The 26,085-nt window shown below is 31.7% G+C and overlaps 3 protein-coding genes across 8 annotated transcripts in view; 2 read left to right on the top strand and 1 right to left on the bottom strand.

Moving 5' to 3' along the window:
* LOC123006126 overlaps window positions 1-18,000 on the top strand; it is a 35,479-nt gene extending 17,479 nt beyond the window's left edge. For 2 of the 5 annotated variants that reach the window (XM_044400339.1, XM_044400337.1), the window contains 5 exons: window positions 6,042-6,331; window positions 9,931-10,174; window positions 13,611-13,729; window positions 15,320-15,542; window positions 15,803-18,000. In XM_044400339.1, the coding sequence (XP_044256274.1) occupies window positions 6,042-6,331; window positions 9,931-10,174; window positions 13,611-13,729; window positions 15,320-15,542; window positions 15,803-15,829 (903 nt within the window). In that variant the 3' untranslated portion in view covers window positions 15,830-18,000. Of the gene's footprint in view, window positions 1-2,516; window positions 2,808-5,939; window positions 5,988-6,041; window positions 6,332-9,930; window positions 10,175-13,610; window positions 13,730-15,319; window positions 15,543-15,802 lie in introns of those variants that run through there. The other 3 variants (XM_044400338.1, XM_044400340.1, XM_044400341.1) reach the window with 3 other exon arrangements.
* A 1,036-nt stretch (window positions 18,001-19,036) lies between these two features.
* Window positions 19,037-21,464, top strand: LOC123006677 (sorting nexin-17). The gene is made up of 7 exons (XM_044401345.1): window positions 19,037-19,115; window positions 19,169-19,267; window positions 19,317-19,509; window positions 19,556-19,907; window positions 19,954-20,323; window positions 20,372-20,656; window positions 20,706-21,464. Exons 2-7 carry the CDS (start codon window positions 19,208-19,210, stop codon window positions 20,844-20,846), a joined length of 1,401 nt encoding a protein of 466 aa, XP_044257280.1. The 5' UTR covers window positions 19,037-19,115; window positions 19,169-19,207; the 3' UTR covers window positions 20,847-21,464.
* A 181-nt stretch (window positions 21,465-21,645) lies between these two features.
* LOC123006678 (serine-arginine protein 55-like) lies at window positions 21,646-25,938 on the bottom strand. Of its 2 annotated transcripts, XM_044401346.1 has the most exons (9): window positions 25,829-25,938; window positions 25,252-25,374; window positions 25,125-25,195; window positions 24,973-25,074; window positions 24,821-24,850; window positions 24,570-24,639; window positions 23,263-23,336; window positions 22,767-22,955; window positions 21,646-22,708 (listed from the first exon to the last, which is right to left on the bottom strand). In XM_044401346.1, exons 2-9 carry the CDS (start codon window positions 25,372-25,374, stop codon window positions 22,435-22,437), a joined length of 933 nt encoding a protein of 310 aa, XP_044257281.1. In that variant the 5' UTR covers window positions 25,829-25,938; the 3' UTR covers window positions 21,646-22,434. The 2 variants fall into 2 exon arrangements, with proteins under 2 accessions (XP_044257281.1, XP_044257282.1); XM_044401347.1 differs by lacking the exon at window positions 24,821-24,850.
* Between the last annotated feature and the right edge of the window lie 147 nt (window positions 25,939-26,085).

Genomic DNA, 26,085 nt, shown 5'->3' with positions numbered 1-26,085 from the left:
TGACCGATTACTGCTTTGTAGTTTGACAGCAGTTATTTTACTTTTGGAACATTGAAGCTTTTGCACAGTTATTGTCTTTATCACATCTTTATTTACCGACTGGTAATTATAAATTTTCGTTGCCACTTAATCTTAATCTATTTGAAAATGTGTTCGGAAAGCAACTTCTCTTATAATACGCCCCTTTATTGTTCAGCGCTGTGTTGTTGGGGCATTCGCGTATAATTTTAATTAGCCATGTATCAGGCATTTCTCAATTATATTGCCCATAGATCATTTTAATGGAACAATTAGAATTTCATAAACGATATATGAGGACAAAAGAATTATTTAAAAAAGGTTAAAGTGATTACTGATTACCAACAAATATAAAAAAAAAACTATTTTTTTCGTAATAAGCCTAACCTCCGTCATCTTAATATTCTTTTTTAATTTAATCTCTACTTTAGCACGCACAAGAACGTGACAGTGCTTTATTTATGAAATAATTAAGTTCTCGAAATTCCAGAAGGAAAGTTTTTAAGAAGTTGAAAAAGTAAAATGTAACTCTATTATGTAAGCCTACAGCATAAATTTGACAGTTTCCCTAATTGTTTATAGTTGTTAATCCGCGAATATTCGAGGTATTTTAATTATTTTTGCCTACTGCTTAAATTTTACAGACAGGAAAACAACCAAAGCTTAAATCTTACTCAAACTCAGTTTAGTACTAAGCTCTTTATTTTTAACTTAACTATACTCTATATACAACGTGTTTTAAAACTCGTGCTCTAGAGAAAAAAGACAAATAAATAAGAAATCAGGAACATGAAAAAAATGTTAAAAATTTATAAGTTATAACAGTTTAAATTTTGCACTTTGACCTTTTCTATTTCTGTTGGAAAAATAATTTTGTTTTTTTTTCTGCAGGCTCTTAGAAGATGAAACAAAGAAGTGGTATGCTGAATTGTAACCTTATTTAACGTTATTTGTGTTTATATCTTTACTGAATAATTATAAAAAAACATATCCAAGATTATCGATAACATTGAATAGGCATAAAAAAATTAAATGTCAAAACATAAATGTCAAAAAATTTTGACTGATAGAATTTTTTAAACATTTTTTCCATGTTCCTGGTATCTTATCTTACTTGGCATTTTTCTCTAGGACGTGAGTTCTGTATACAAGGTGCACCAGAACTTGCGCTCCAGAGAAAAGTAAGGTAAGATACCAGGAACATGGAAAAAATGTTAAAAAATAATTCTACCTATAAAAATTTCGAAGTTATGAGAGTTTAAATTTTGTACTATGACTCTATTTATTTCTGTTGGAAAAATAATTTTCCAAGTTTTTTTGCTACAGGCTACCTATTAGAAAAGGAAACAAGAAAGCTGTATCCTAAATTGTAACTCTGTTTAATGTTATTTCTGGCTTTCATTGGCAAAATTTTTGTACCTTTAAAAAACACATTCAAAATCATCGGTATTATTACATAGACATAAAAAATGTCAAAGGTGAAAAAATAAGTGCCAAAATTTTTTGAGTGATAGAATTTTTTAATCATATTTTACATGTTCCTGGTATCTTATCTTACTTAAAAATTTTCTCTGGGGCGCCAGTTCCGACACACCCTGTATTTAATAATTATACTTTTTCACAATTCTATCCTGTTCTTTAAACAGAGGGATCTAAAGCTTTGGGTCAATATTAGTTTCGAAAACGTATGTTTCATATAACCCGTTGCCGATATGTTTCAATTCTATACACAAAATCTTTAACTGATAGATCGCATATTACTTAAACAAAACACAAAAGCTTTAGACCAACTTGAAAAAAACTAAAAAAAACTATTTAATATCCCGGCGCCTCCACCATTCTTCTTAAATTAATTACATAGTTCAATTATATTTGTTAATTCAACTAATTAAAAAAATTACAATTTTTAATAAACAATTATTTGTTTAAATATGTTTAAACCGTTAATAACAAAAATAAATCTTAACCTTCAGATTGCCAAAAATGCCAGTTTAAAAAACACAACTTGTGCAAAAGATGTTTTAGAATTGGTATCGCAAAAGATTTTTTGGTCGTTGTGTTGTGTAAGTTTAAAAGTTTGCGCATACGCCTGAGAAATGTGGTGTTTTTTTGGTTGGATTTTGGTCCAGATATAAATAAATAGATTCTCGCTGTGTAAGGAACCGAAAAGCTTGGCAGATTAGGATAAGAGGTGTTTGCCAAATTTTCGTGATCCTTTTAATTTGAGGAATTATTTACGACGTAGTGTTTGCAAATGAGCGTCGCACGTGTGGTGGCTTTAGAGATGGGGTGGTGTTTGCATCGGTGGAGGATGTAGAGTAGATGGTGTCGAAGACCGGAGCCTCCGGAAGGTCTTTGGAAGCAGCAGCTAGGCGTGGGGGCGAGGAAGTTTGGGGGCGGCGGCGAGAGAGACGGTGAAGAAAAGAGAGCGCGGAACATTTGCCCAGGAGCAGCTGCCCTGCCAGCGCAACCCCGTACCCGTTTCATGTTAGTCTTGCGCCATCCTGCCTGACATGCAGACGTAACTTGCGACTAGAACATATCACTGTGTACGTATTCGCACTGACCAGAGAATGGCATCGCACACCTGCACCTGATAAAAGCAACGGCACTTACACAACTTTACACACCACAATATAATACAAAAAATGACAGATTTTTCACAAAATTTTCAATAATTACAAAATGACTTGTTTTCACTATTGCACTTGTTAACTCGCACAGTAGTTTGTAAGATAATACAACGCACTGCACCATAGCACCGCACTCGAGGGGTACAACATTACAAGGTAAATACCAAAAAATTTATAAACTTGCCTGATTGTCGCATTTTTCACGCAACTCGCCACTTTCACTATTTTTAAACTCTTTGTCTCTTTTCAGCTTTGTTGACCGCATGTTCAACACAATGTGACAAAAAATTCGAATACTTCATTCATTCTAGCTCTACTTTCACAATTATAATTGATTACAAGCTTAAACAATAAAAATTGTACTTTTTTTATTATCCGAAAAAACAATTTTTGTTTTTTTTTCAATAAATATTTAGCTGCGTTGCTAAATTATTAAATTGTTTTTGTTACATTTTTTTATGCCTAGTAGCGATTTTTTGTATCTACATGTTAATATTAAAACAAATATAACAATAAATAATTTGTTACTGTGTTTAGTATCCTGGCGCCTCCACCATTTTCGCACATATGTATTTTTTATTAAAAAATATCTTTTACAACTTTACACCAAAACGTAAAAAATAGTAATTAATTTGTTTTTAACTTCAAACCTTGTTTATTGAATCGTTGATACAAAACAATAAACTAAAAAATTACTTCAAAAAATGTCTTGTTTAAAAACTTTTGTTAATGATGTAAAACATAACAAAGAATAAGACTTCTTGTTAAAAAAGCTTAAAGCTTTGACATGCTTAAAAATTTAATGATTTCGAGTTTTATTCCAATTTATTTGAAAAAAGAATCATTATAGGATGAATCAACACATATTTATTTAATTATTTATTTTAACTAATTAAATAAAACAGAATGCTATTAATTTATGTGATTAAAAATACAATATAAAACCAAAATTGAAAATATATGTTTTAAAAAAATGTTATTGAAACTCATCAAACTGCATTTTTTAGAATCCCTTATGTTCACTTTGTAATATCATCATCTAGTTTTTGTTTAAGTGTGTTTCTTTTTTAGAAACTGCAGAAACGTATATTTATGATTGGTACGTGTGCTCGTAGAAGAATTTTATTGGCACATAGGAAATTATTTAAAAGCGGTGTAAAAAGCAAACGCATAGAAATTTTTTGGGTCAGATTTGATATTCACATTTGGAACTAATTCCCTAGTTCCTGTGAAGTGTGAAAGGGTATTTGTATCTTTATAAAAGCTGTCATCGTGAAAAATTTTGCGTCCAATACTTTCACGTCAACGAGCTTCAATTTGACGCTAGAAGTAGATTTTAAAAGTGTAATATTACGTATTGTAGTAGGCGATATTGTAAGGAATTTATCGAAGATGAAAATTTTTCCTTAGCAGTATACAAATTGATTGAAGATTGTGCTTAGAGGTTGAACATCGATTATTGTACATGTTTGTAGAAGCAAGGGGACAACGAGATTTGTGCTCGAGATGTGCGAAGGTGTTTACATATTTTTTTAATTATTCAAAAAATATTTGTATGATTTTCTAAAAAAAAATTAAATTAAATTAAAAACGTTATTACGGTTGAAAGGTATTAAAATTTTTTGACCTTTTATCTGTCTAAATCCGATAATCTAGCATGTATGTGCCTGTGTAAACGCAATCAATCATAGCTTCGTGGAAAACCCAATCAGTTCGAGCAGCTGCTATGATGTTACGAGACCAAATAAAAAATAACAGAAAACCAGAATTCAAGGAAAATTAAACACGACAGGCCAAATAAGAGCAGCTGGTGCGTGAGATTAATTAATAAACAAAAATTTCGACCCGTGTACAAATTCTCGAACAGTGTTTGCGGTTATACTAGAAATCTGGTATAACAAAGATACTTACTTTTGCTAAAACTAGCAGAAACGTTATAACCATCTACTTTATTACAACTTTAATGGACTCATATCACGGAGATCGATTGCTCAAAATATGAACAGCAAACGAAATATTAAAGGATCTAAGACTTCCTGAAACACACGTCACTGAACTTCTATTATAACCGAGCATAAAGTTGACAGAAAAACTCGTTTCTTCTATAACAACTTCGGCAATATTTCATTGCCAAACTTAACTCTTCATAGATTTAAAACCAATATCGGCTTCATAAAATTTTCGATTTCATAAGAAAAAAACACCTCCCACGCTCAACTGTCAAAGAGTTAATATTTAATTCCAAGACAGAAATTCTTTTCTGCCAGATTCACTATTTACCAAATCAAATTTAAATCGACATTATTTTTTTCTAGTTGAACCGTTAACCTCACCACAAGCCAAAACTTTGCCTCATAAACTTCCATTATCAAAACGTACCAGCTGTTCGTTTGTCTTGAAATTAATTCCGCAGTTTTTGGCAACTTAAACAAATTATTATAAAAGTTATTTTGGACTTTTCCAGATTATGTAATTTCACGCAAATTTGTGTTACTCCTAACAATCCCCAACTCTCTTTCAAATTACATTTGAATTCTTAAGAGTCTTGAAAATCCAATAGCGGACCCAGAGACGTAATCTCCACAATTACATTATTTTAATTATTTTGAAATTGCGGCGGTTTTAAATCAAAACAAATTTTTGAAATTACAAAAGAAGTTATTACATTTCTCTTTGATAACTTTTTATTAACGTACTTAACTACTGTTTACTTTTTAAGATGCAATAAACTCAGTAAAGTGAAAACAGACCCAGTTTAAAGTTCATATAAAACCTAAAACTTTACAAACACTTTTTATATAAAAACTTTCTCAAATAAAAAATTGTCTGGAACATTTAAAAACAAAAGCAATTTTGTTTTTCTATAAAAATTTATTGTAGTAAGATGAATAAACAAATAAGCTCGAGAAACGGTTCTTTTGAGACAACAGCTTGTAAAGAAATTGCAGCTTTGAATAATACTCCTAATATTTTGCAAGGTTAAATTGCAAATATCGACTGTAAATGTTAAAAGTTTCAAATTTTGTTTTACCCTAAATTAACTTGTCAGAATTTGTAGGTCGATTTTTCGTTGTTTGTGGTTTTGCTTGTAGTTTATCGTAGACGACATAGTTCGTAGACCGTTTGGTCTAGCAGCGAGATTGTTTAAGTTGGTGTAGCATGTGCGAGTTGTGCGTGTTATCCCCGGTTATTGTTTGTAGCAGCATAATTATGAAGTAATTTGTAAATTGTTTTTGAAATTGTATGTTTACAAGGCAAATCGCGTATAACGCGCGTGTGGTAGCGTTCGAACCTCTTTGGCTAATCCTGTTGAGCATCCTAGTAAATGGATTTAATGTGAATGCGGTGTGCGAATGTTTGATGTCGGCGTTATCACTTTGGTTATTTCAGATGCACATAAGTTCATTAGCGACGAGCGTATTTATTTGGTGGGTCTGGTTTGGAAGCACATCAGCGTTCGCGCTGCCTAGAACTAAAGAATACAGAGGATCAAGTGAAGTTGTCTCGGGCAAAAATGGGGCGGGTGCAGAGCCCAGCTGCGAGGAGCTGATGGCGATGTGGAGGTTTTCTAAACGTCAGTCGAGAGCTGCTGAGATTACCAATGAAATACCCATGTATAGAGACCCCTTTTCCGATAACGTTTGGGAACCTTATTACGCTACTTCGAGAAGCATGGGGGGGTAAGCGAATACAACCCTAATAAAAGACTATACTTTATTACTTTCACGATTTTTGCCACTTACCATTTACAACAGGTTTATACGCGGTTTTACGACTAGATTCCACTTTTTTCATCTCGCCTTTTACGGCTTTACAACTCACTAAGACCAACAGCAAACAATCAATAATTGACAATTCTTCAAATTTTTACAATATAACTTTAATTTTTTTTTTTTTAATATGAAATTATACAATACACAGAAACTTATTTTCACACACACTTTCAGTCAACAGAATTATGGCTAGTAACTTTATGCACATTAAAAATATAAAACACTAATGTTAATTCTTTGAGGTCACTTTATTACAATTTGTCCAATTTGCCACATTGCACTGTTACAAGTAGCGATCTTTAAACGAATTTGCAACAAGTTGCTGAAAGCAACGAGTTGAAAATACTTTACAGCCAGCTTAAAACAAATCATAAAAAACCAGTTCATGGTTCTGGACGGAAATTGCAGTATACACATTTTCACTCATGAGTCTCCCTTATTTAATGTCTCCCAAACTTTGGAATATTTAAAATTGGTATACAAAAAAATACAAATTAAAAAAATATGTACTAAAATTATTTAAACACATTTCCTTAAAATTATTAGGCAATTTTGCTGCTATATTAATAGATAAACAAAACAACTTATGTTAAGCATTAATCAAAACATTTAATCAGAGGTCGATGTAACTGTAGTAAGATAAATATTACATATTATCAATTAAATACCATATCAAAATCATTGTGGTAATTGAATTTAATTAATGCAGTTTGGCTTTGTATTAAGTTGAAATAAATCTCTAGTTTGTGTGTAGTCAAATAATAATTAATAAATCCCTGAACAATAGTTAAATATATTTTTAACGTAAAACACATTATTAGATGTAAATGGTAATAATCCGTTTAAAGCTCATATGTTTTGCGACCAAAAACGTAAAAATATCATTGACCTAAGTGTTCTATTTAGTTAATCATTACCAAAAAACAAAGTGCATTGCCTAAACTAAATATAATTTTTAAAATTATTAATGCAACCTAATACAAGAACACGGTCGTAAAACAAATAAACAGTTAATTTTTATACAGAAAGTTTAAATTACAAAGCCGCGTTATCTGAGCAGACTTCACTCATTTAGACATTTTGTATAGACTTGTTTGCCTTTTTCATTAATTTAGATAACGCTCAAACTCCACGTATTGCCATTTTAAATATATTCACAAAATTACATTTTTGAAAAATATAATTATAAAAACACCATCTATTTCGAGCTTAATTCATTTTACTCGAACGAGATACTGGAAGTTCGTGACTCGCTGCACCTGCAATGCAGCAGCTTAAGAAAGAAAGAAAAATTATATTAAATAAATAACAAGAAAAAGTCAAATAAAAGCAGCGGTAATGTGAATGCATAAATCAAATTAAAGTTTCTTCATAAATAATAACAAGTGCAGAACAAAGCAAATAACAAAAATAATTAAGTTAAAAGATAGTATTTGTTTTCAGCGCTTGACACTCCATTTAAAATTAAAAAATTCATTCATTCATTTATTTCTAAATTTTTATAATGTGCTTTAACATATTTGTAAACAAACTTTAATGAAGCCTTTACTGAAAATGTAATAAATTCGCCCGACACGAAATTAAATTTTCATTCGTTTACTCTTTAAAAAACTGATGCAAAAATAGTGTTTATCTGATTTTGTTTATTAATTTTTTCATATAACTACGATAAACTCGTTTTATTAAAACGATGACTGAAATTGCTGTGTTAGTGTTGAAATGTGTTTTTGCTTTTAAAAGAATTTTATTTAAAATAAGCAGTTTTATTAAAAATTTCAGTTATCTATAAAAACGCGAATTTTGTGTAAACATTGAAAGCTGACTGGATTTGAATAAATGGAAAAATTCTTTTTATTTGTACTTGAAACCAAGAAAATATTTTCTTTAAATACAACCAAATAACATTTTGTTATTCTTCTATTGTGCTTCCCAAAATTATTTTATACCTCATTAAAAAATAACGTATTGTTGGCATGATATTTAAATTACTAAAAAAGAATAATATGAAGCTGTATTAAAAAGAAACCATAAATACGTTTCCGTACTTCCAAGATGTAAAAATAAATCGTTGTGTTCAACAATTATTACTATTTTCTACTTATATAAATTGTACGTACTTGTAACGTCGGGCAGTTTTATCGAACAGTTTCATCGTAAAAATTGGAAACAACATGATGAAACAAATTCCTTCAAAATTGCTACCATACATCAAACGTGAGTACAAGATAGTCATGATGAAGTGCTGAATAAAAACTGCAAATTTGCATATATTAAATCGTAAATTGGTTATTTAAAAGAGGCAAAATACAGCAAGCCATTTCCCAGCAACACAAATTCGCATCAAATAAATTTATTTATCTAGTCTAGATTGGGATATTATTTAGTCATCGAAATTTATGGTTCCCGGTCCAAGCCGTTTATACCTGAGTCCCTGAGTGTTTCTCAAATTTATTATAATTCATTCTAAACTTGGAACTTGTGGAAGTTATAGATGTAATATTCGACGAGAAGTTATTTCAATAGTTGTTCAACAAGTTATCGCTCAAGTTATATATTAACAACTTTGGCTGCTCATTTGACACAATGTTCCTATTCCCAACTATTTTCAGCAAAGCAAGTTTGAAATAACTCCACAAACGAAACAAATACATTTGAGTTTTTTGACGCATAGCTGCGTCCGAATAAATTTCGGAGTAAGTACGTGTCATATCCGTATCCTCACTTCTATGCGATATAAACTGGTTTGATTCCGGTTTTGTAGAACGATCCAATAACAGATCGATGGAAACCTACTCGTTTTTCGCTCTTCCCTTTACATACTCTACTTTCGAACTAACTGATACAATCTGTCAGAGGAAATATAGATCTTAAGATGAACCGGATATTAACTATCCGTGACCACTCAATACCCTATCAGTTTTAGGAAGCTTAACTTCCGGATTCTGCTCCCAGGTTTAAAGTAACTTATTGTAATTGGAGTTTACATTGATTACCATTATTTAGCGACACACTGACAGATCCACTCTATTAATGAGGGTTTTATCTCGTCTCGAATAATAGGATAATCGAGTCTAACTCAAATTTCTTTAGTTTACTTTACAACTCAAGAGAATAAAAGCAAGTCTTTGCGAAGGTAATTAAGAAAAAATAAAAGAAGCGCGTGATCGTTAAAGGAGACACATTTTTACCGAGAGGACGATTAATTAGAACGGATGGCAGAACGATAAACGATGTCGCAATCTTATAATGTCCTGTTTATTGATTTTAAAGAACGACACTTAATGTTATTTCGTTAGTGGTTACATGAAAGCCATGTAATCACTCATTCCCGCCTACATTTGATAAATTTTTCAAATCTCTTAATGTATTGCCTTCCTAAATGACGACAGAGAAAACTTGTGACACCCTGTCGATTAGGCGAGGTGAATAACCGCTCGTTCGTTAGATAAAAGGTTTAATGGGTTTTAATAAACGTCCACGATTTGCATCATTGATTTTCGTTGCAGGATGCGAATGGGACGTCACAGAGGACGGCCAATTTATGGACGCGTGGTTCACAAGGCCCCACTACTGCGTATCCAAGATTTGGCCGAAAGAACCAGAGCTTTCGAGGAGGTAGCCAAAATGTATGGAACGGTTCAACGACAAACAGAACCAAGACGACGGATAACGGCATTCAGGTTGTCAGGGGGAGGTCATCTACCTTCTCTAGGCCTTACTCCACAAAGCGGAAGTTTCCAGCATCTAAAGGTGAGTTCTGCGAATCCCTCACGCACCCATTCCAGGCTCTTCACCCAACTCAAGTATTAAGGGTGTTCGCGACCAACGATTCGAGACATTAGTATATTGAAAACAAAATTACTCTCTTAATATACAACAGAATTTCAAGTATTATACATCAAAGTGAAGGTTTTTTAAATCTACAGGCCGATACGTTGAGATTTAAAAAAAAAGTAATCCCTTTAAAAAAAGAACAAAAATGCATAAATGCTGAACTTGAAAACAACTTTACTCAGTCATTTTTCAAGTAATCAATCTTGGTTTTTGTAAGATAATTTAAAAGAATATTCTATAGGCTGATGCGTTGGTATTTTTTTGAAAAAGTGTTTCGTTTTTGAGATATTGTAATTGATGTAAAAAGTAAAAGTCATCATATCTAACGGTAGACCTAAAGATTCGTTTTAGGGTTTTGGTATTTATTACAAAATATTAATTCTTAACAAATTCAATAAATACCATCTAATAAAACACTGTATAAAAAACTATATTCTTGTTGGGTATTGAGTACCTAAAATAACTATTTTTCATACTATTTTATTGGGTCCAACAAACAGAGCGTATACAAAAAAGTTCATTACTTTTAAACAATTGCTCGCCAGAAGTCTAAAACAAATAGTTTTTACCGGGGCAACTATGAAAAAAAATCATTGGACAGATTGTTTTTGTTATTCAATTTATCGTTGTTCTTCATAAAAAAATGATTCGCCCTATCATAATCTTTTTTTATACATAAGACATACACTTTTTGGAACTATAAATGAAAACTTTGCACTTTTCTACGGTTAGTGGTAACCATAAATGTGGTCAATGGCAAAAAATTGCAATGGAATACAAGGACACTTTTAAACTAAAAAAACCTATCTAAAAAAAATCTCCTCCAAAGAATATGAATTTTATAGTGCGCATTGTAAATTTGATAGTTAGATGTACGGACACGGAATTTTGGACGATTTGTTATTCTGTTGACATAAAATGTAAAACTGACTATGTGCAACTTTTTTTTTAATTTTTTGTATTTTTCATGCTGACAGCTAAATAAAAATGACAATAAATCAAAATAATAATAAAAAATAATAACTTAAAAAAAAACGTACTGCAACTGCTGACATTATTGAAATAAATTTCAACTAAAACTTTCAAATTTTAAATCCAAACGTCAATCATAATGACACTAAAGCGTGTCCAAAATTTCGTGTCCACAATTGCATAAATTTGTAATATTTCCGATTGTAAAAATTTTAATTTACGAAATTATTTGTCTTGTTACACCATACAAAAATTTAATTTCCATTGAAAATGCAACCTGTGACCTTTTTAATTTGTACAACCTAACAGGTAGATAAAATAATTATGATTAGATTTTTTTTTAATCTAAAAGTCAAAACAATATTTAGCTTTCTAAGAAATTTCTGGGGCAACACAAATTCAAGGGATAAAAATATTAGGGAATTGATCTTTTACTTTTATTACAATTTATTACCCTTACTGACCCAACCCTTCAACGCAGGTAAAAACTGAGTATGGACCCTGTCTAAGGTGTATTGCTGCTTGCTTTTGATAAAGAATAATAAGTGCTGAAAACCGACATGTCAGTTCACTCCCGGACAGCCCTAACGGCGCAGATGTTATACTAACAGCAATCTGACATCTGACGCAGGTGTAAACACCTGCCGATTTTACAAATGCCAACATCCTGCGACCAAAATTCTGCAACCTGTTAAACAACACAATAGCACATTATGTTATTAGGAGTCAAAGTAATAGTTTATGTGGCGAAATTAAACGTTTATTTAATAATTCCGCTGACCCACAGAAACTAATTTTCACTCTGATTAAAAAATACTATTTTATCCGCAAACGTATTCAGATCGAGAGTAAAGAGCAACCAACACTTAATTAGAGTAATGAACAAAATAATCAGAACGCTTTGCAACTAATGAGATCATAACGCTTAATATAAACAAACATCACGCGTTAATATCGGAATTTATGTTGAGATTTTTGAAAGTGCTTATTAATTTAACTAACTAGTAGGCAAAATGTCGAATGCTAATGATATGCAATGTACAGGGTGTTTCATTTTGGATGTCCGAATAGGGAATCTCCGAAACTAAGAGGTTTAGCCAAAAACGAGTAATACATTCTGGGGCCCATTTTTTGAGGAAATAATATTGGTTAAAACTGCATCCCGCTACCGTCTTTTGTGTTCGACTTATAGACAAAAATTGACATTTTCGCGAAATCTAAAAAAATATTCATATCTTCGTTATTATTGAAGACACAGATTTGAAATAAACACATTATACAGGCACTTTTTTACGTAGAATTTAATAATGTAGTTAACAACTTTTTTCAGTTGCTTGTTTAGCTCTAATAAAATAAACTTTTATTTTTTTTAATGGAAATCAATCTATTTTAACGTAAACTCTCAATAATAAGTCTTCACAAATTGAAAAAAAAGTTTTTAATCTATCTATTGCCATAATTTTCATGGTTTTTAGTTATACAATCTTTTAACTAGAAGTGATCAAATATATTTTAAATAATTTAAATAAAAGTCACAATTAATAAATTTTGACATAAACAAATATAAATTTTACTCTTTTTATTTCTACATTTACTTGACAGAGTCTTGCACTAACATTAACTGAAATAAAAGAAAACAGATATGAACCAATGCAAAACAGATTAATGAAGAGCTTATCCTATTCTCAAAGAAAGCTTATTATTATCAACTTGCGGCTACTACTTATTATTCGAAACAAAATAATTTGTCTTTAACTTAATTTTTGCTATTTGTACATTAGCTTAAAATTATTTGATTTCTAATGGCCGGTTTTTCAATCGTTGGTTAAAGTTAAACCTCTAGTTAAACTAAAAATGCAGCATTTTGATTGGTTAACTTGCAAAAATTTCCAACTAGAGGTTAACCAACTATTGAAAAACCGGCCCTTAGAGTTCTATGGACACTAATTAATAATTACGTAATTACATAATACATAATTACATCCTTTTATGTAGATATTCCAAAAAAGAAGCTTGTAGGTGTTTTTAATTCTTTTTCGTGTATATTTTTTCAGTTCGTCGTTATTAAAGATATTAATTCTAAGTGATATTCCCCTAAAATGTTTGCTCATCTGTCCATAATCCATATTGTCTATTATTCTGAACCGCCATATTAATGAAATTATTTGATCTTAATGCGATAGAACGTTGCATACATTGCATGCAAATGTTTTTAATCAAAATTCAATGACCGTCGCTGCTGAAAATAACTTTAAAATTGTAGAATTTTAAGTAAGCCGTTCCGCACGATGAAACTAAAGAATTTATAGTTCTAATACCTGTGATAAAAATAACGCAAATTTTGAAGAACAGAACTTGGGCACTTGGTTTATTGTTGCAGGAGCTAATTAGAACGGAACGCGCTCGAGAACTGCAGGAACAGAGGATGGCGGAAGAAGCAGCAGCTCGTGCTGCAGCTCTGAAAGAGTTTGCAGGAAGTGGAAGTCACAGGAATCAAGCGTAAGTGAGAAATTCTTTGTAGTTACATTCCAAACTTCTAATCTATAATAATAATGGAAACCAGATTGTGGGGAAATTATTCAAATCAGTGAAACCGAAAATTCATTTATTTTTCACGCTTTGATCGATCTTGTTTATCCTTACGCGCTTAGAGAATTTTCGATAAAAAGACACAAAAATATCATCTTTAAGTCCCAACTTAAAATATTCTTTTGAAGTTTAAAGACTAGTGATCCTGAAATATGGACCAGGAGTAAATTTAATATTTCAATAATAACCTCCCGATACACGGTTCACCTCAAAGGCGGAATTCTCCTCAAAACTCTAACGCAGACTAACTTATCAACTATAGGAAATAAAAGTGAAACACGGAAAAATCGAGAATTCCCTGGTAACAGAACTAACCCTTCAGCCCTCATTACGTCCATTGTAGAATTTATTGTTTACGTGTCGACTTTACAAACGCTCCCACTAATCTTATACCGATTTATTACACGCCACTCAATCTCCTGAATTCCACCGTTCTTGCCCCAGATTTAATTATTATCTTTTAATTAAATTACTATAAAGAATTTCAATTATTGTTAAAGTCATATAATGTGACTATACAAGCAGCTACAAAACAAGAACCTAATTTATGAGTTAACCGTAGTAGCAGACATTTTATCCCATCCAATTTAGCCCAAATTTAGACAATATTTATACGCAAAATAATATGTCACCGAAAATCCGGCGTCGTCTGCGTTTGATGTAAGAAAAATCACATTTTCTTGTGAAAGATGATTGCTGCAGTCAAAGTAATATGAAAACACAAAACTGCCTTTTTTGTCTTCACTTGTTGCCTTGCAATATTGCCGAGATAAGTGCGTGTCGCCTCATAAATTACAATCATATCTTTTCTTTTTATTAAGTCGATTAGCATTTAAAGTGTTTTAAATATCTCGTTTTGAACTAGAGAGGAAACTCGAACGTAATTCGCCATTTCCTGGTTTTCTCCTAAATATATTAACACGATTATAGCTTCTCCTGAAAATAAACGTAGTCTCTGTAAATTAATAATTAGGATTGGGTTAAATTAATTATGTGAGAGAAACTTGTACTCATCTTAGTTATTAGATGGATCGATAAGATCGCAACCCAGACGCTTCCTAATTTACTGCGGCTTTTTAATTCGATTAGATTCATACTTCAAAAGCGGTTAACGGATTTTACGAGGAGAAACACTCAGACAGAATAACTTACACAATTAAAACACTGATTAGTAGATTTGTTCAGACTGTCACTATTTATTTTCCAGCTCTGCATTGTTAACCCTTTCAACTTTTATTTGCCATTGTTGTAGAACAAGTTCTAGTTTTAATAAATTAATCATATCAGTTGTCTAAAAAAGTTAAAGTAGTATTTCGTAAATTTGTCAGAATTTGGGTTTAGGGTGTAGTCGATGATTTATTGGATTTATCTGTGTGAAATATCATCCTTTTGTAATGATGTGATGGGTGGCAAAGTAAAGTTAGGTCGTTCAGCTGAAAACAATGTATTCTGTATGTGTTCTGTTTTTGTTAGGTTTGGTTAATACAATTTTGTTAACAGAAACTATCGTGATATTAACTACAATTACGACATTGACGGAAGGGAGGATCAGCAGCGCGATAGCTATATGGGTCGCGGTGGAATTTTAGCTTTCCCAGATTTGTTGGCCCCATCATCCCGCCAAGACCCTGACGACACACGTTTTATCCAAGATTATGGCTATTCGAGAGATAGGCCTAGAGCCCAGAGCTCTTCACTCTTTGACACCAGTTCATTTAACGTCGTAAGTATACGAAATGAGTCTACATTTCCTATCTTCTAGCATAAAAGGGTGTGTTTAGGTAATTCAATTAAGTTTATCGCGTTATGTCATTATTGGACTTAATTAGCCAGTGCAAGTCACTTTTAATTAAAATGACGTTGTTGACGTCGCCGCCGGGGTATTAAGTATGGAAATAAATCGCGATGTCGGCGCTTTTTTAATTAATTACTGAATCTCAAGAAGGATGTCTTGCTTGAATTACAAGTAGTTGTGTTTTTCAGGACGATTTTGACGGATTGATGCTGTAAAAGTGCGTTAGTGGTCGTCGGAAAGTCCATATTGATTTAATGTTTTATCCATCATATACTCCATACAGCTTGTATGCTTTATATTTGAGATTGAACTTTGACGTGCTATTACAAATAATCGTATACAAAATATCTAGAAGGTTTATTAGAAACTAGGTGTAAAAAAATAAGACTATGGAGAGATCTGTAAAATAAATGCGAAAAACTTATTGTTGAACTCTAAGATATAAATGTTTTATAGTCTTTTAGGATGTGGACTGATTTTTAAATAAATTTTTCGGCAAGGCCAGGAATTTTGGATGCTATTTTGATAAAAATCTTCGTACAAGAAATACTAATTTATTTTTCTATTATTATTATGTGATCATGTGAGGCTGGTATGATCCATAATTCAATCACGCTATAATATTACGATTGTTTTTATCATTCTTGCATCCTCTTGTTAGTAAAACGCCATGACATTTGTAATTAGTACCATTTATTATCATGATGTTGGCCTGATATTTTTCATCAACGATATTCGCTTATTCTGATTCAAATGAGTTTATGTTATGAGCCCGTTATTTAAAGATATTCAGATGTTGGGGATGAAAAATATGAGGTGATTTATAACACTGTCACGTCAGATACTATAATAATGCTTTTTATATTAAAAAAACAACAAAAATTGTTAGAAACAGTAGGTATTGTTGGCTAATCTTGAAACACCCAACCAGGAAAAAAGGAACGGTTCGGTAATGATGCATATGACTAAATCATATCACGGTCGTACTGTATAAGGTGACCAACTTTATAAAATTTAAAAGCAAGACATTAATATAACTAATCATTTTATTTTAAGACACCAAACAAAAAATAAAATAATGTACGGTGTAAATTTTTTACATAAAAAACGAACATTTTTTTGGTATTCACGCCTTCGTCCTCTGCAAACAATTTCAAAACTTTTATAAAAGTTTAACCAAAATTTAATTTGTTCATTATGAGTGATTTGAGTATTTTAATTGAGTTTTTCAGAGGACCAAATGTCGTTTACAAGTTAAGTGACGTTCCATTTTCGCGTCAAATACTAAATCTAAAAATCAGGACATTTGGATCTGTTCGTAGTAAAATCGGGAGGTATAACAGAACGAGACAGTAAGCAAGTAAAATCAGAACGGTTGGTCACCTTAGTCATATTATATCAACAGTAGTTACAAGCCGGATAGGGACATATCACAGAAATTCTTTTCGAAACAATCAAATAACGAAGAATATCACTGGTACGACATATCTAATGATTTTGCAATTGAGGTATCATAATAACATCAAAATGGCAGCCAAGTATTTCAAATTAAGGCCTAATAGCACTTTCAGTATTAATGTTGATATATACATAAACAAAGTCTTCCCTAATATATTAGAATTAACTAGACCCGTAGTTTAAGAATGCAGCATCTGCACAGGCAAAGTTATGCAATAGTTTATCACCGCGTCTACTTACGTTAAAATTTACATCAATTTATGATAATTAAAGCCAAGTACAAAACATACCGGTTACGAAATTTCAATTTCCAAATAAATCCAAGTGTAAATTTTCACGTAAGATATGTATAGAATTGGCTCTTGACGGAATGTTTAATTAAAATAATGTGATGAATTCGACAATAACAAAATTTTATTTTTTGAATTCTGAAATATTCTGATACGTCTATTTAAACTACTTCTAATTATTTAAAGTGCAATTTAAATGTTTAGAATTAGTCGAGCTGATCTGCAGTGACAATAAATTTTCGTCAATTTCATTCAATATAAAAACATTAAATCAAACTAAATTCAAACAAAAAGATGTATTTATGTTGGAAAAACCAAGGGCCAACGTTTTACCGACATAAATGCCGTCTTTAATTAATTATAAGTAAGTGTATGTATTTTTAATAGCATCATTATGAACATTCTCATCAGTGCATGTTTGTATCTGTATTATGCTGTAATGCCCTTTTGTCTCCAATCATATCTAACTCTCAATCCATTAGGTATTCTGTGATGTAAGAAATACTGACAATACTAGCAAACACCTTGTGTGGGGTCTGAATTATATTCATTACCACCTATAATAGTAGCAAATTATTTTATATGTAATATTTGTATGTAACTATACGTATCTATAAGCAGAATAAATTATATTAGCAAGCATCAAACTTGGATTTTTTTTCATTTATAATCCTATTTAAATTACCTTCAAACTTCCGAATTTTAACCGCTAAGTTTCTTGTCAACTTTGTTATCAAACCAACTTATTTTATAATCCCAAAGACTGTTACTACACAATCCACCCGTCCTGAAATATGTAACAAGCTCAAACCGCAACGTCTTAACAAATTAACATAAAAAAATACTCTTTCTTAAAATTTGATTTTATAATTATCAACTAAAACTTTATGGCCAACTTCCTTCTCAAAATATAAGTTGTCACAAGTTGAACTTTTTTTAATTTTTACAAATCTTAATCTACATCAGTACGTAATTAAAAATGTTATACATAAAAAAATTAAAGCTGATAAATTTACCAACAGCATAAATAGCTATTTTATTTTTTAAATAAAAATATAAGTATTTTTACAAAACACTCGCCATCGTTCTACTATGTCGTTATTGTTCATATTAAATAACTATTTACCTACTTTAAATGCAACCTGAAGGCCAAAGTAAATTGTCTTGATGACATAAAGTTTTAAGTTATTTTTATGTAATATATAAAAAAACACATTTGTAATTAAAATTTGTTTTGTACTTGCTTTTATTTAAGTTTTTTTAGAAATATAAAATCTATTTTATGAAACTGGAAGAAAATACATGATACGTCCCACGATAGGCAACCCAATATACATACTTATATTTGAAAGTAATTTTCTAAACTTATTTAATATAGAGGCTCATTTTTAATAAGAGTTTCAAACGTTTTAAACCAAACTTATAAATAAATTGAAAAAAAAAATTAAGTACTATTACTTCAGATACTATTTTAGTAACACCGTCTCTTTGAACCTAACATCAAGAAAAAATGTTAGTTAGTAAATTGATTACAAGTATTTTAAACTTATTTGGGCTATCTAAAAACTGTTTGTAATAAAACAAAAATAAATTATTTAAAGAAATAATGAAGTATTTCATTTTTAAAAAGTTGGGGTTTTTGTTGCACTGGAATTTGGATTGGTAGTTGGTAGACTGAAACGTCAAGTAACGTTAGCTGTCAGGTTATGGTGGACCGTCAATTTTAGTAAACGAAGAAAAATCGTGTATATTTGTAATGATTTTGTCTAATTTATAGTATTTGTTTGTTATGTTTTTAATTTATAGTTTTGTGTGTTTTGTTACGTTGTGCCTAATTTAATAAAAATGCATTTTTCAATTCCTGACACTCAAGAATTAAACGAAGGAAATGGGTCAACCTACATTGTATGTTTATAGGAAATTTGATCTGAATGAATAAATAATCTAATTTTAGGGTTATAATATCCACATCAACGGTGTTTTTCACTGTACTGTGCGTTACAAGCAACTGCATAATTTACATGAGCAATTAAAAAAAGAATTTAGTAACGATAATCTTCCACCATTCCCTCCAAAAAAGTTGCTGCCATTAACAGGGGGTCAGTTAGAGGATAGACGTGCATTGCTAGAAAAATACATCCAAACAGGTGACTCTCTCAAATAAATTTATTGAAATTATAACCGAAGTTTTAGTGGGGCAAGATCCAAAGCTGGTTTCTTCTGAACTCCTGGTAGGATTTCTGCTTTCAGCACAGCAAGAAACGACATGTGAAAAAAGACAAGAAGTTAATTTAGAAGTGTACACTAGTAATAATTATCAAATTTCTCTCACTGTATCAACATTTGATCGCACTGAACAAGTACTCATGAAAGTATTTAAACAAATTAATCTCCCCCTACAGTACTTGCAATATTTTTCCTTGTATCTTATCAAGAAAGATAACAACGGCGACTTAGTCGTACTCAGAAAACTCCTCAACTTCGAGTCACCATACATGACTCACAAGACTGTCAGAGATTCAAATAAAATTGTGATAAGGAAGAGGTATTTACAACGAAATTGTTGCCACTTTGATAATATTGTTTTGTAGCTACTGGGATTGTAATTATGATCAAGAACTCATGACAGATCCTGTTGCGTTGAATCTCCTATACGTCCAAGTAGTTAGTGATGTAGAAAAAGGGTGGATATGTTGCACTAGAGACATAAAATCGCAACTGGCAAATCTCCAATCAAGATTAGCAAAACGGGAATACATTGAACTAGCGCGAACGTTGAAATATTATGGTTTTATGCAATTTACGCCATGCTACTGTGATTTTCCAAAGCCTCAAACCAAAGTCCTTATTGCGATAGGTGATCAAGAACTGAGTATGAGATTAGTTGGCAGTGGGCAATTTGTCAAAGAAGGGTCTTTCAAAGTCACTAGAATGAGATGTTGGCGGATCACAGCAACACATGTAATTTTTCCCTTGTTTCTTGATTTTTTTACAACTGTGGTTTTGCAGAATAAACAAGATATGGCAGCAAATAGTCATGCAAATGTGAATTCTGGCCTGGAGCTCTCTTTTGAATACTTGATGTCCAAGGATAAGTTACAATGGATTACTGTGTCAAGTGAACAAGCAATTTTGATGTCTGTGTGTCTCCAGTCGTTAGTTGATGAGTTGTTAATGAAGAAGAATGGCGTTCAGAAGAAGCAACCGCCAATGAACAAAGGGAATTGGTCTTATATGAAGAGGGATGGGTCTTGCCACTTAATCTCATTAGATGATGTCAATTCAAATTCAAGGGTGGGTTGTTAAGTGGTTTAATGTTGCTGTATTAATCTTTGTATTATAGGATGACGGTTCTGCTCAAAAATACCAAGAGTCTTTTTCAATTAAGAAACTCCAAGAGAAATTTTCAAGTGTATCATTTAAGACAGGGAAAGAATTTATTGAAAATCATGCATTTGAAGGAATAGGCGACGACGATTTATAGATTGACGAATTAAGATTGTTTTGCTTTGGTAAATGAATGTTGTTACAACGTGGGTTTTTTTAAGGTGCTATTTTCCAATGATGTCCAAAAGAATTATGCCATTTACAATAACTAAATTTACCAAAATCATACATTGTGAGGGAGAAATTAACCTCATACAGTCCATTTTATGTGCCAAACTTAGAAATAATAAACAAACATATTTTACTAAAGCAGCAATATATTCATATTTTATATATTAACAGGTGAACATGTATCACGACTAATTCTTTATCAAACAAATCTAAATCGCGGAATTCTGACAAAATGCTCAAATTTTATATTCCCTAATTGTTTTTTAGTACCTGACCGATTATTTGTATATTTAAAATATGCATTTTTTTAACTTTATACATATTACTTATGTAACTAATTTTATATATTTTTTATATGTAACATATATAGATCTTATATAATGTATGTTATTCTTTGTTAAGCGGAAAGCGAAACTTTACATTCCTGTAGAGTTTTCAACGTCCAACCGGTAATTTTTTATATACATCCCAAATGTATTTTAACAATGATCTGTGTGTGTATGTATATTTTACATTTAAATTTTAAATAAAGACTTTATACACATCCTATCTTTCTTTTCTACGAGTACAGTAAATCACCACGCGTTCAAGCCAATTCAGTGTTTGTATGAACTTCAAAGCCACGTAAGATTCCATGACGAATATGTTTTCTGTAACTACAACATTATTATTTGTCACATAAAATGCTGAGGTAGGTAAAGGTGTAACAATAAAAACAGTTCATCTACTGAAGTTACGTTCTATTTATTAAATTATTGATTACAATTACATATAGTGTTGACACTAACAATGAAACAAAATTAAAAAAAAATAAAGACAAAAAATTAACAATCCAAATGTCAACAAACACTACACCACAAAGCTAAAAACATAAAAAAATATAGAACTGGACAAGTCTCTAGCGTTTTTACCCTACATTACCCATGTGATGTAGTGTTTTAGGATATAAGAGTAAATTTGACTTAAAGTAATCACTAAAACCACGATATACTATAAAAAAATAAATGTAAAAAATTCTAGTGTGTACGCGTGTACGCAATTAAACTGATATTTATGCCACAATTTAATTAGAAAGTTGTGTCCCTTAGGCCTATTAATGAGACACTAAAAAGATTTTTGTGGCATAAATAACATGATAAGATTTTTTTAGACATACTTCTACAGCCATGATCCTACTAAAAATAAGGTTATATAAATCAGTTAGATTACATTTTAAACATTTCTTTTTATATTACAAAACACATCAGACATTTATATGCAAACATTATGTTTACATCAGCTGATTTCGGTAATTATAGAATATGCTGACTAACTGGACCCAAAACCAGCCTTCTATTAGCAAAACCTCTGGTCCATGCTAAATCAACTTAACGTCAAAGACTGAGACAATTATTATCAAAATTATATCTTAAAACTAGTTAGCTATAATCCTATAATCAGATTTGCCGCGCTACAAAATAGGAAATTTTAAATCCAAGGCCGGCAAAAATGACACTTCAAAAAACAGCTATATATTAATCATGTTTTTCAGGCGAGTTTTCTTTGGTTGGCGACTGACTCCTAGATTTGCTTCCTTCCTTACTCATAGACCTAGAACGTGATCTATTCTTAGCCCCGTTCTCTTTTGAACACGACCTAGACTTAGATCTCTTACTGTGAGACCTCGATCGCGATCTGGATTTTGAAGCTTCTTTTGACTTAGAACGAGAACGCGATTTTGAATGTGCAGCTGATTTGCTCTTTGAACGATCCCTTGATTTCGAACGACTTGAACGATGTGAACGGCTTCTACCAAGTTAAACACCGGTTAAAACAAATAAATCAATCGTACAACAGTACGTTTTACCTAGACCTAGAACGAGAACGGCGTCGTGGAGATCTGGAACGAGAACGGCTGCGACTACTAGATGATCTTGATCTTCTACTACCGCGACGTCTATCTTCAACCAAGCGAATTCGACGACCATTCAATTCAGTGTCGTCCAACTTATCAATTGCATTCTTCATATCGGAATAGGAAGCAAACTCAACCACTCTGTAATTAATGAAAAGAAAAATGTACACCCGACATTACTTCAATCACAACATTTTTTAGTTCAAAAGTGTAATATATCAGTTAAAAAAAGGGTATCATTCACTTGGACTCAGCCCCGAAAGATGGTATAAGCATCATGTTAACACCATGTACAGTGTAAGAAACATTAAAAAAAAACTTCAATAAACCACCTATACACCAAATGACGGCACAACCAATATTAAATACTAATTGTTTTATACAAAAAAAAAGTATTATTGGTTCAAAACGTACTAAACCACTACAATATAATAACTGTTGTACTTACCCTTCATTCCTCCGTTGCTTATGAGCGTCTGCGTAAGTAACTTCACCAGCTTGACGCATGTAATCTTTAAGGTCCTACCACAGAAGAAAAAATAAACTTTATTAAAAATTTGTAAACAAGACTGGAATTTTGTAAAGAAAAAATTACCTGACTTCGACAAAGGTAAAATCCGAAACTTAAAAATAGAAATTTTCATTGTAAATCTAAGTGAGTCGTTTATTTTAAAATACTTTGTTACATTTTGTCAGCTTAAAATAACTAGCACACATCCACACGTCCTTTTTGTGATTTTTGTGTATGAGCGGTGAGGTGTATAAATCACAAAAAGAAAACCCCAATCAACATCAAAAAAAAACAACGTGGTTTTAAATATAAGACCCCAAAATTTTCGCCTGGTTGTAGCCGTCCCGAGGTTGATTCGTTGTCACCTAAAAGGGAAGCGGTAGCATTTGTCCGTCCTGTGATGGGAAATTGATAAAACATTTACTTTAACAAATTGTGTAACATTTAAAAATAACAAACACACAGTGCATACAAACATACCAGACAAAATGTAACCAAGTGTGAATCACATAACTGCGCGTCATGCTAGGGCATTACCTGAGGCATTTGTGCACGAGAAACCAGAACAGTACCAATGGAACGGCGGAAATACACATGACTGCCACTCGATCACATGGGTTTACCACATTGATTGAGCATTGATTGAGCGAGCCTAGAGATACCTCACACTCCAAGGGAATGGGTGCTCTTTACAAAAAAGTACTTTATTTTACATATTCATATGACATACTTAATAAGGGTTTTGATTGAAAACTGAAAATACTTGAAAAAGAAAATACAAAAATTGGATAGGAGTGGAAAGGTTCTATTTTAAATCGCTTTGTTTTTGAAATTTGAGAGTCTTCTGGAGACGCTCTCGCAGTCATAATGGAATATCTCGTTTGATCTTGACAGATGAAATGTTTGCCTTCATTTTGGAACATATTTCATCATCTACCATCATCGCAAATAGGAGATTGTAGACGGAAAGGGATACACCTCGCACGGATTTGCTCAATATGTGGTTACACTGGCCGTTCTCTCAACCGCTTTGCCCCAGAGATGGAAACGCAACCGTCATGGAAATAAACCATAGTAGACGAGTTACCCTCATTCGATCACTGGCCTCTACTTGGTTTATGCCAACCCTCATGGTTTCAAATGATAGGAATCTAATAAGGATTTAAGGACCCTCACCAAAATAATTTTCAATTCAACATGCATAGAAAATTCTCTTTTTTATAATAAATTTTAAATCAAGTTACCTGCCAGCTCACTCTGCTTGACAAATTTTCCACAATCAGTCGATACTCTGTTCTAGTTGGTGGACCATACCTTTAAACAAAATATAAACTTCAATTTCTAGTATCAAATTTCAATGTACATTTTTTTATTTATTTATAATTTTTTCAGTAATTTGGGAAAGTTGACATCAAACTATAATCAGACCCGAAAGATGTTTATCATCATTTCTTTAATTAACTTTACATAATACAAAGTCAATAATTATATTTACCTATCATGTGACCGCATGTCAGGTTCACGGCTATAAAAAAGATACTAGTATCAGAATTCAGCAACACCAAAATACAAAAATTTAATTTTGAAAATTTTGACTTATTTTTTCATTTCCAAAAGGCCAAAATATTTAAGGAATAAAAAACTTACTTATCCCTACTACGTCCTCTCGGGGGGCCGTATCCACGTCCACCGCTACCACGCCATTGATCACAACCTCTGGGAGTACCGCGGGCCCTCTCAACAGAAACTCTGTAAATAGCTCGTCAATATTTTCGCAATACATCAAAATAAAAATATACCGCTCCCCAAGCAGCTCCTTGCCATTTAACTCATAAACAGCATCATCTGCATCTCTATAGTCATCAAATTCCTGTAAAAAAATTTAGAAAGTTGAGCGACTTCGACCATAAGAAATCGAAAACTTACCACAAACGCAAATCCGTTCTTCATCGCAACTTCCTTAATACGTCCATATTTTCTAAAAAACTTCTCAATGTCCCGTTCTCTCACCCTGTATGTGAGACCACCAACAAAAACACGAGTTCCCATCTGTAACATGATTGATTAGCTTCAATCATTGATAATATTGACACGTTTTTCAATGTTTTCCAAAGTAAAAACGCAAAGTACTTGAAAATTGAATCGAAATACGGATTGTAATATTTTAAAGCGTTTACGTAATGTACTTGGCGGTACTTTGAGGGTGAAAGTTTAAACGGCTACCCTACCCCTTCCACCATATTTGCAAACTCAAAAAAATAATAAAAAATTATACCAATCATACTTATACAATAATTATTCGTCAGAAATTGTAAACTACAATATCAAATTAGACTATTTTAAAACCGTGACAATGAAAATAGATTTCATTTACTTAACGAAAACACGCCGTTTACTGTTGACTTATTGCGTCCAAAATTTCAGAAAGTACATAAATATAGACACTAATTTCAATTTTGTGAACAATATATTTATAAACATTACTAATGTGAGTACCACTAACCTTATTTGGAGAAGTATTTGTGGCAATAACGAAGAAAATAAACTACCAACTCGACACAACTAAAGTAATGGCGGTGTTCTACAATAGCCAATGCCTGGTGTACTTCAAACTACGCCTCATTTTCAAAAAACATTACTATTGCAGCAAGTTATATACGAAAAGCCAAAAAGCCAATACAATTTTATTAGGCAAGACATTTTGAGTACTTAATTTTAATTTTTAGGTGCTAAATAAGTATTTTTTCGGTTTTAAATTTC

This window comes from Tribolium madens, unplaced genomic scaffold (assembly GCF_015345945.1).
Source record: "Tribolium madens isolate multiple individuals breed KSU strain unplaced genomic scaffold, Tmad_KSU_1.1 Scaffold_2;HRSCAF=44;Tcas5.2_LGX, whole genome shotgun sequence".
Taxonomy (NCBI): Eukaryota; Metazoa; Arthropoda; class Insecta; order Coleoptera; family Tenebrionidae; genus Tribolium; species Tribolium madens.
This window is presented reverse-complemented; position numbering and strand designations above follow the sequence as displayed.

Coding starts and splice junctions, on each gene's coding strand:
- LOC123006678 (XM_044401346.1), bottom strand. CDS start 25,374: ATGGGAACTCGTGTTTTTGTTGGTGGTCTCACATACAGGGTGAGAGAA. Junction 24,640..24,820: donor GACATGCGGTCACATGATAG/GTAAATATAATT, acceptor TTTTGTTTAAAG/GTATGGTCCACCAACTAGAA. Junction 22,709..22,766: donor CGTTCTCGTTCTAGGTCTAG/GTAAAACGTACT, acceptor TTAACTTGGTAG/AAGCCGTTCACATCGTTCAA.
- LOC123006677 (XM_044401345.1), top strand. CDS start 19,208: ATGCATTTTTCAATTCCTGACACTCAAGAATTAAACGAAGGAAATGGG. Junction 19,908..19,953: donor AAAATTGTGATAAGGAAGAG/GTATTTACAACG, acceptor ATTGTTTTGTAG/CTACTGGGATTGTAATTATG. Junction 20,324..20,371: donor GGCGGATCACAGCAACACAT/GTAATTTTTCCC, acceptor GTGGTTTTGCAG/AATAAACAAGATATGGCAGC.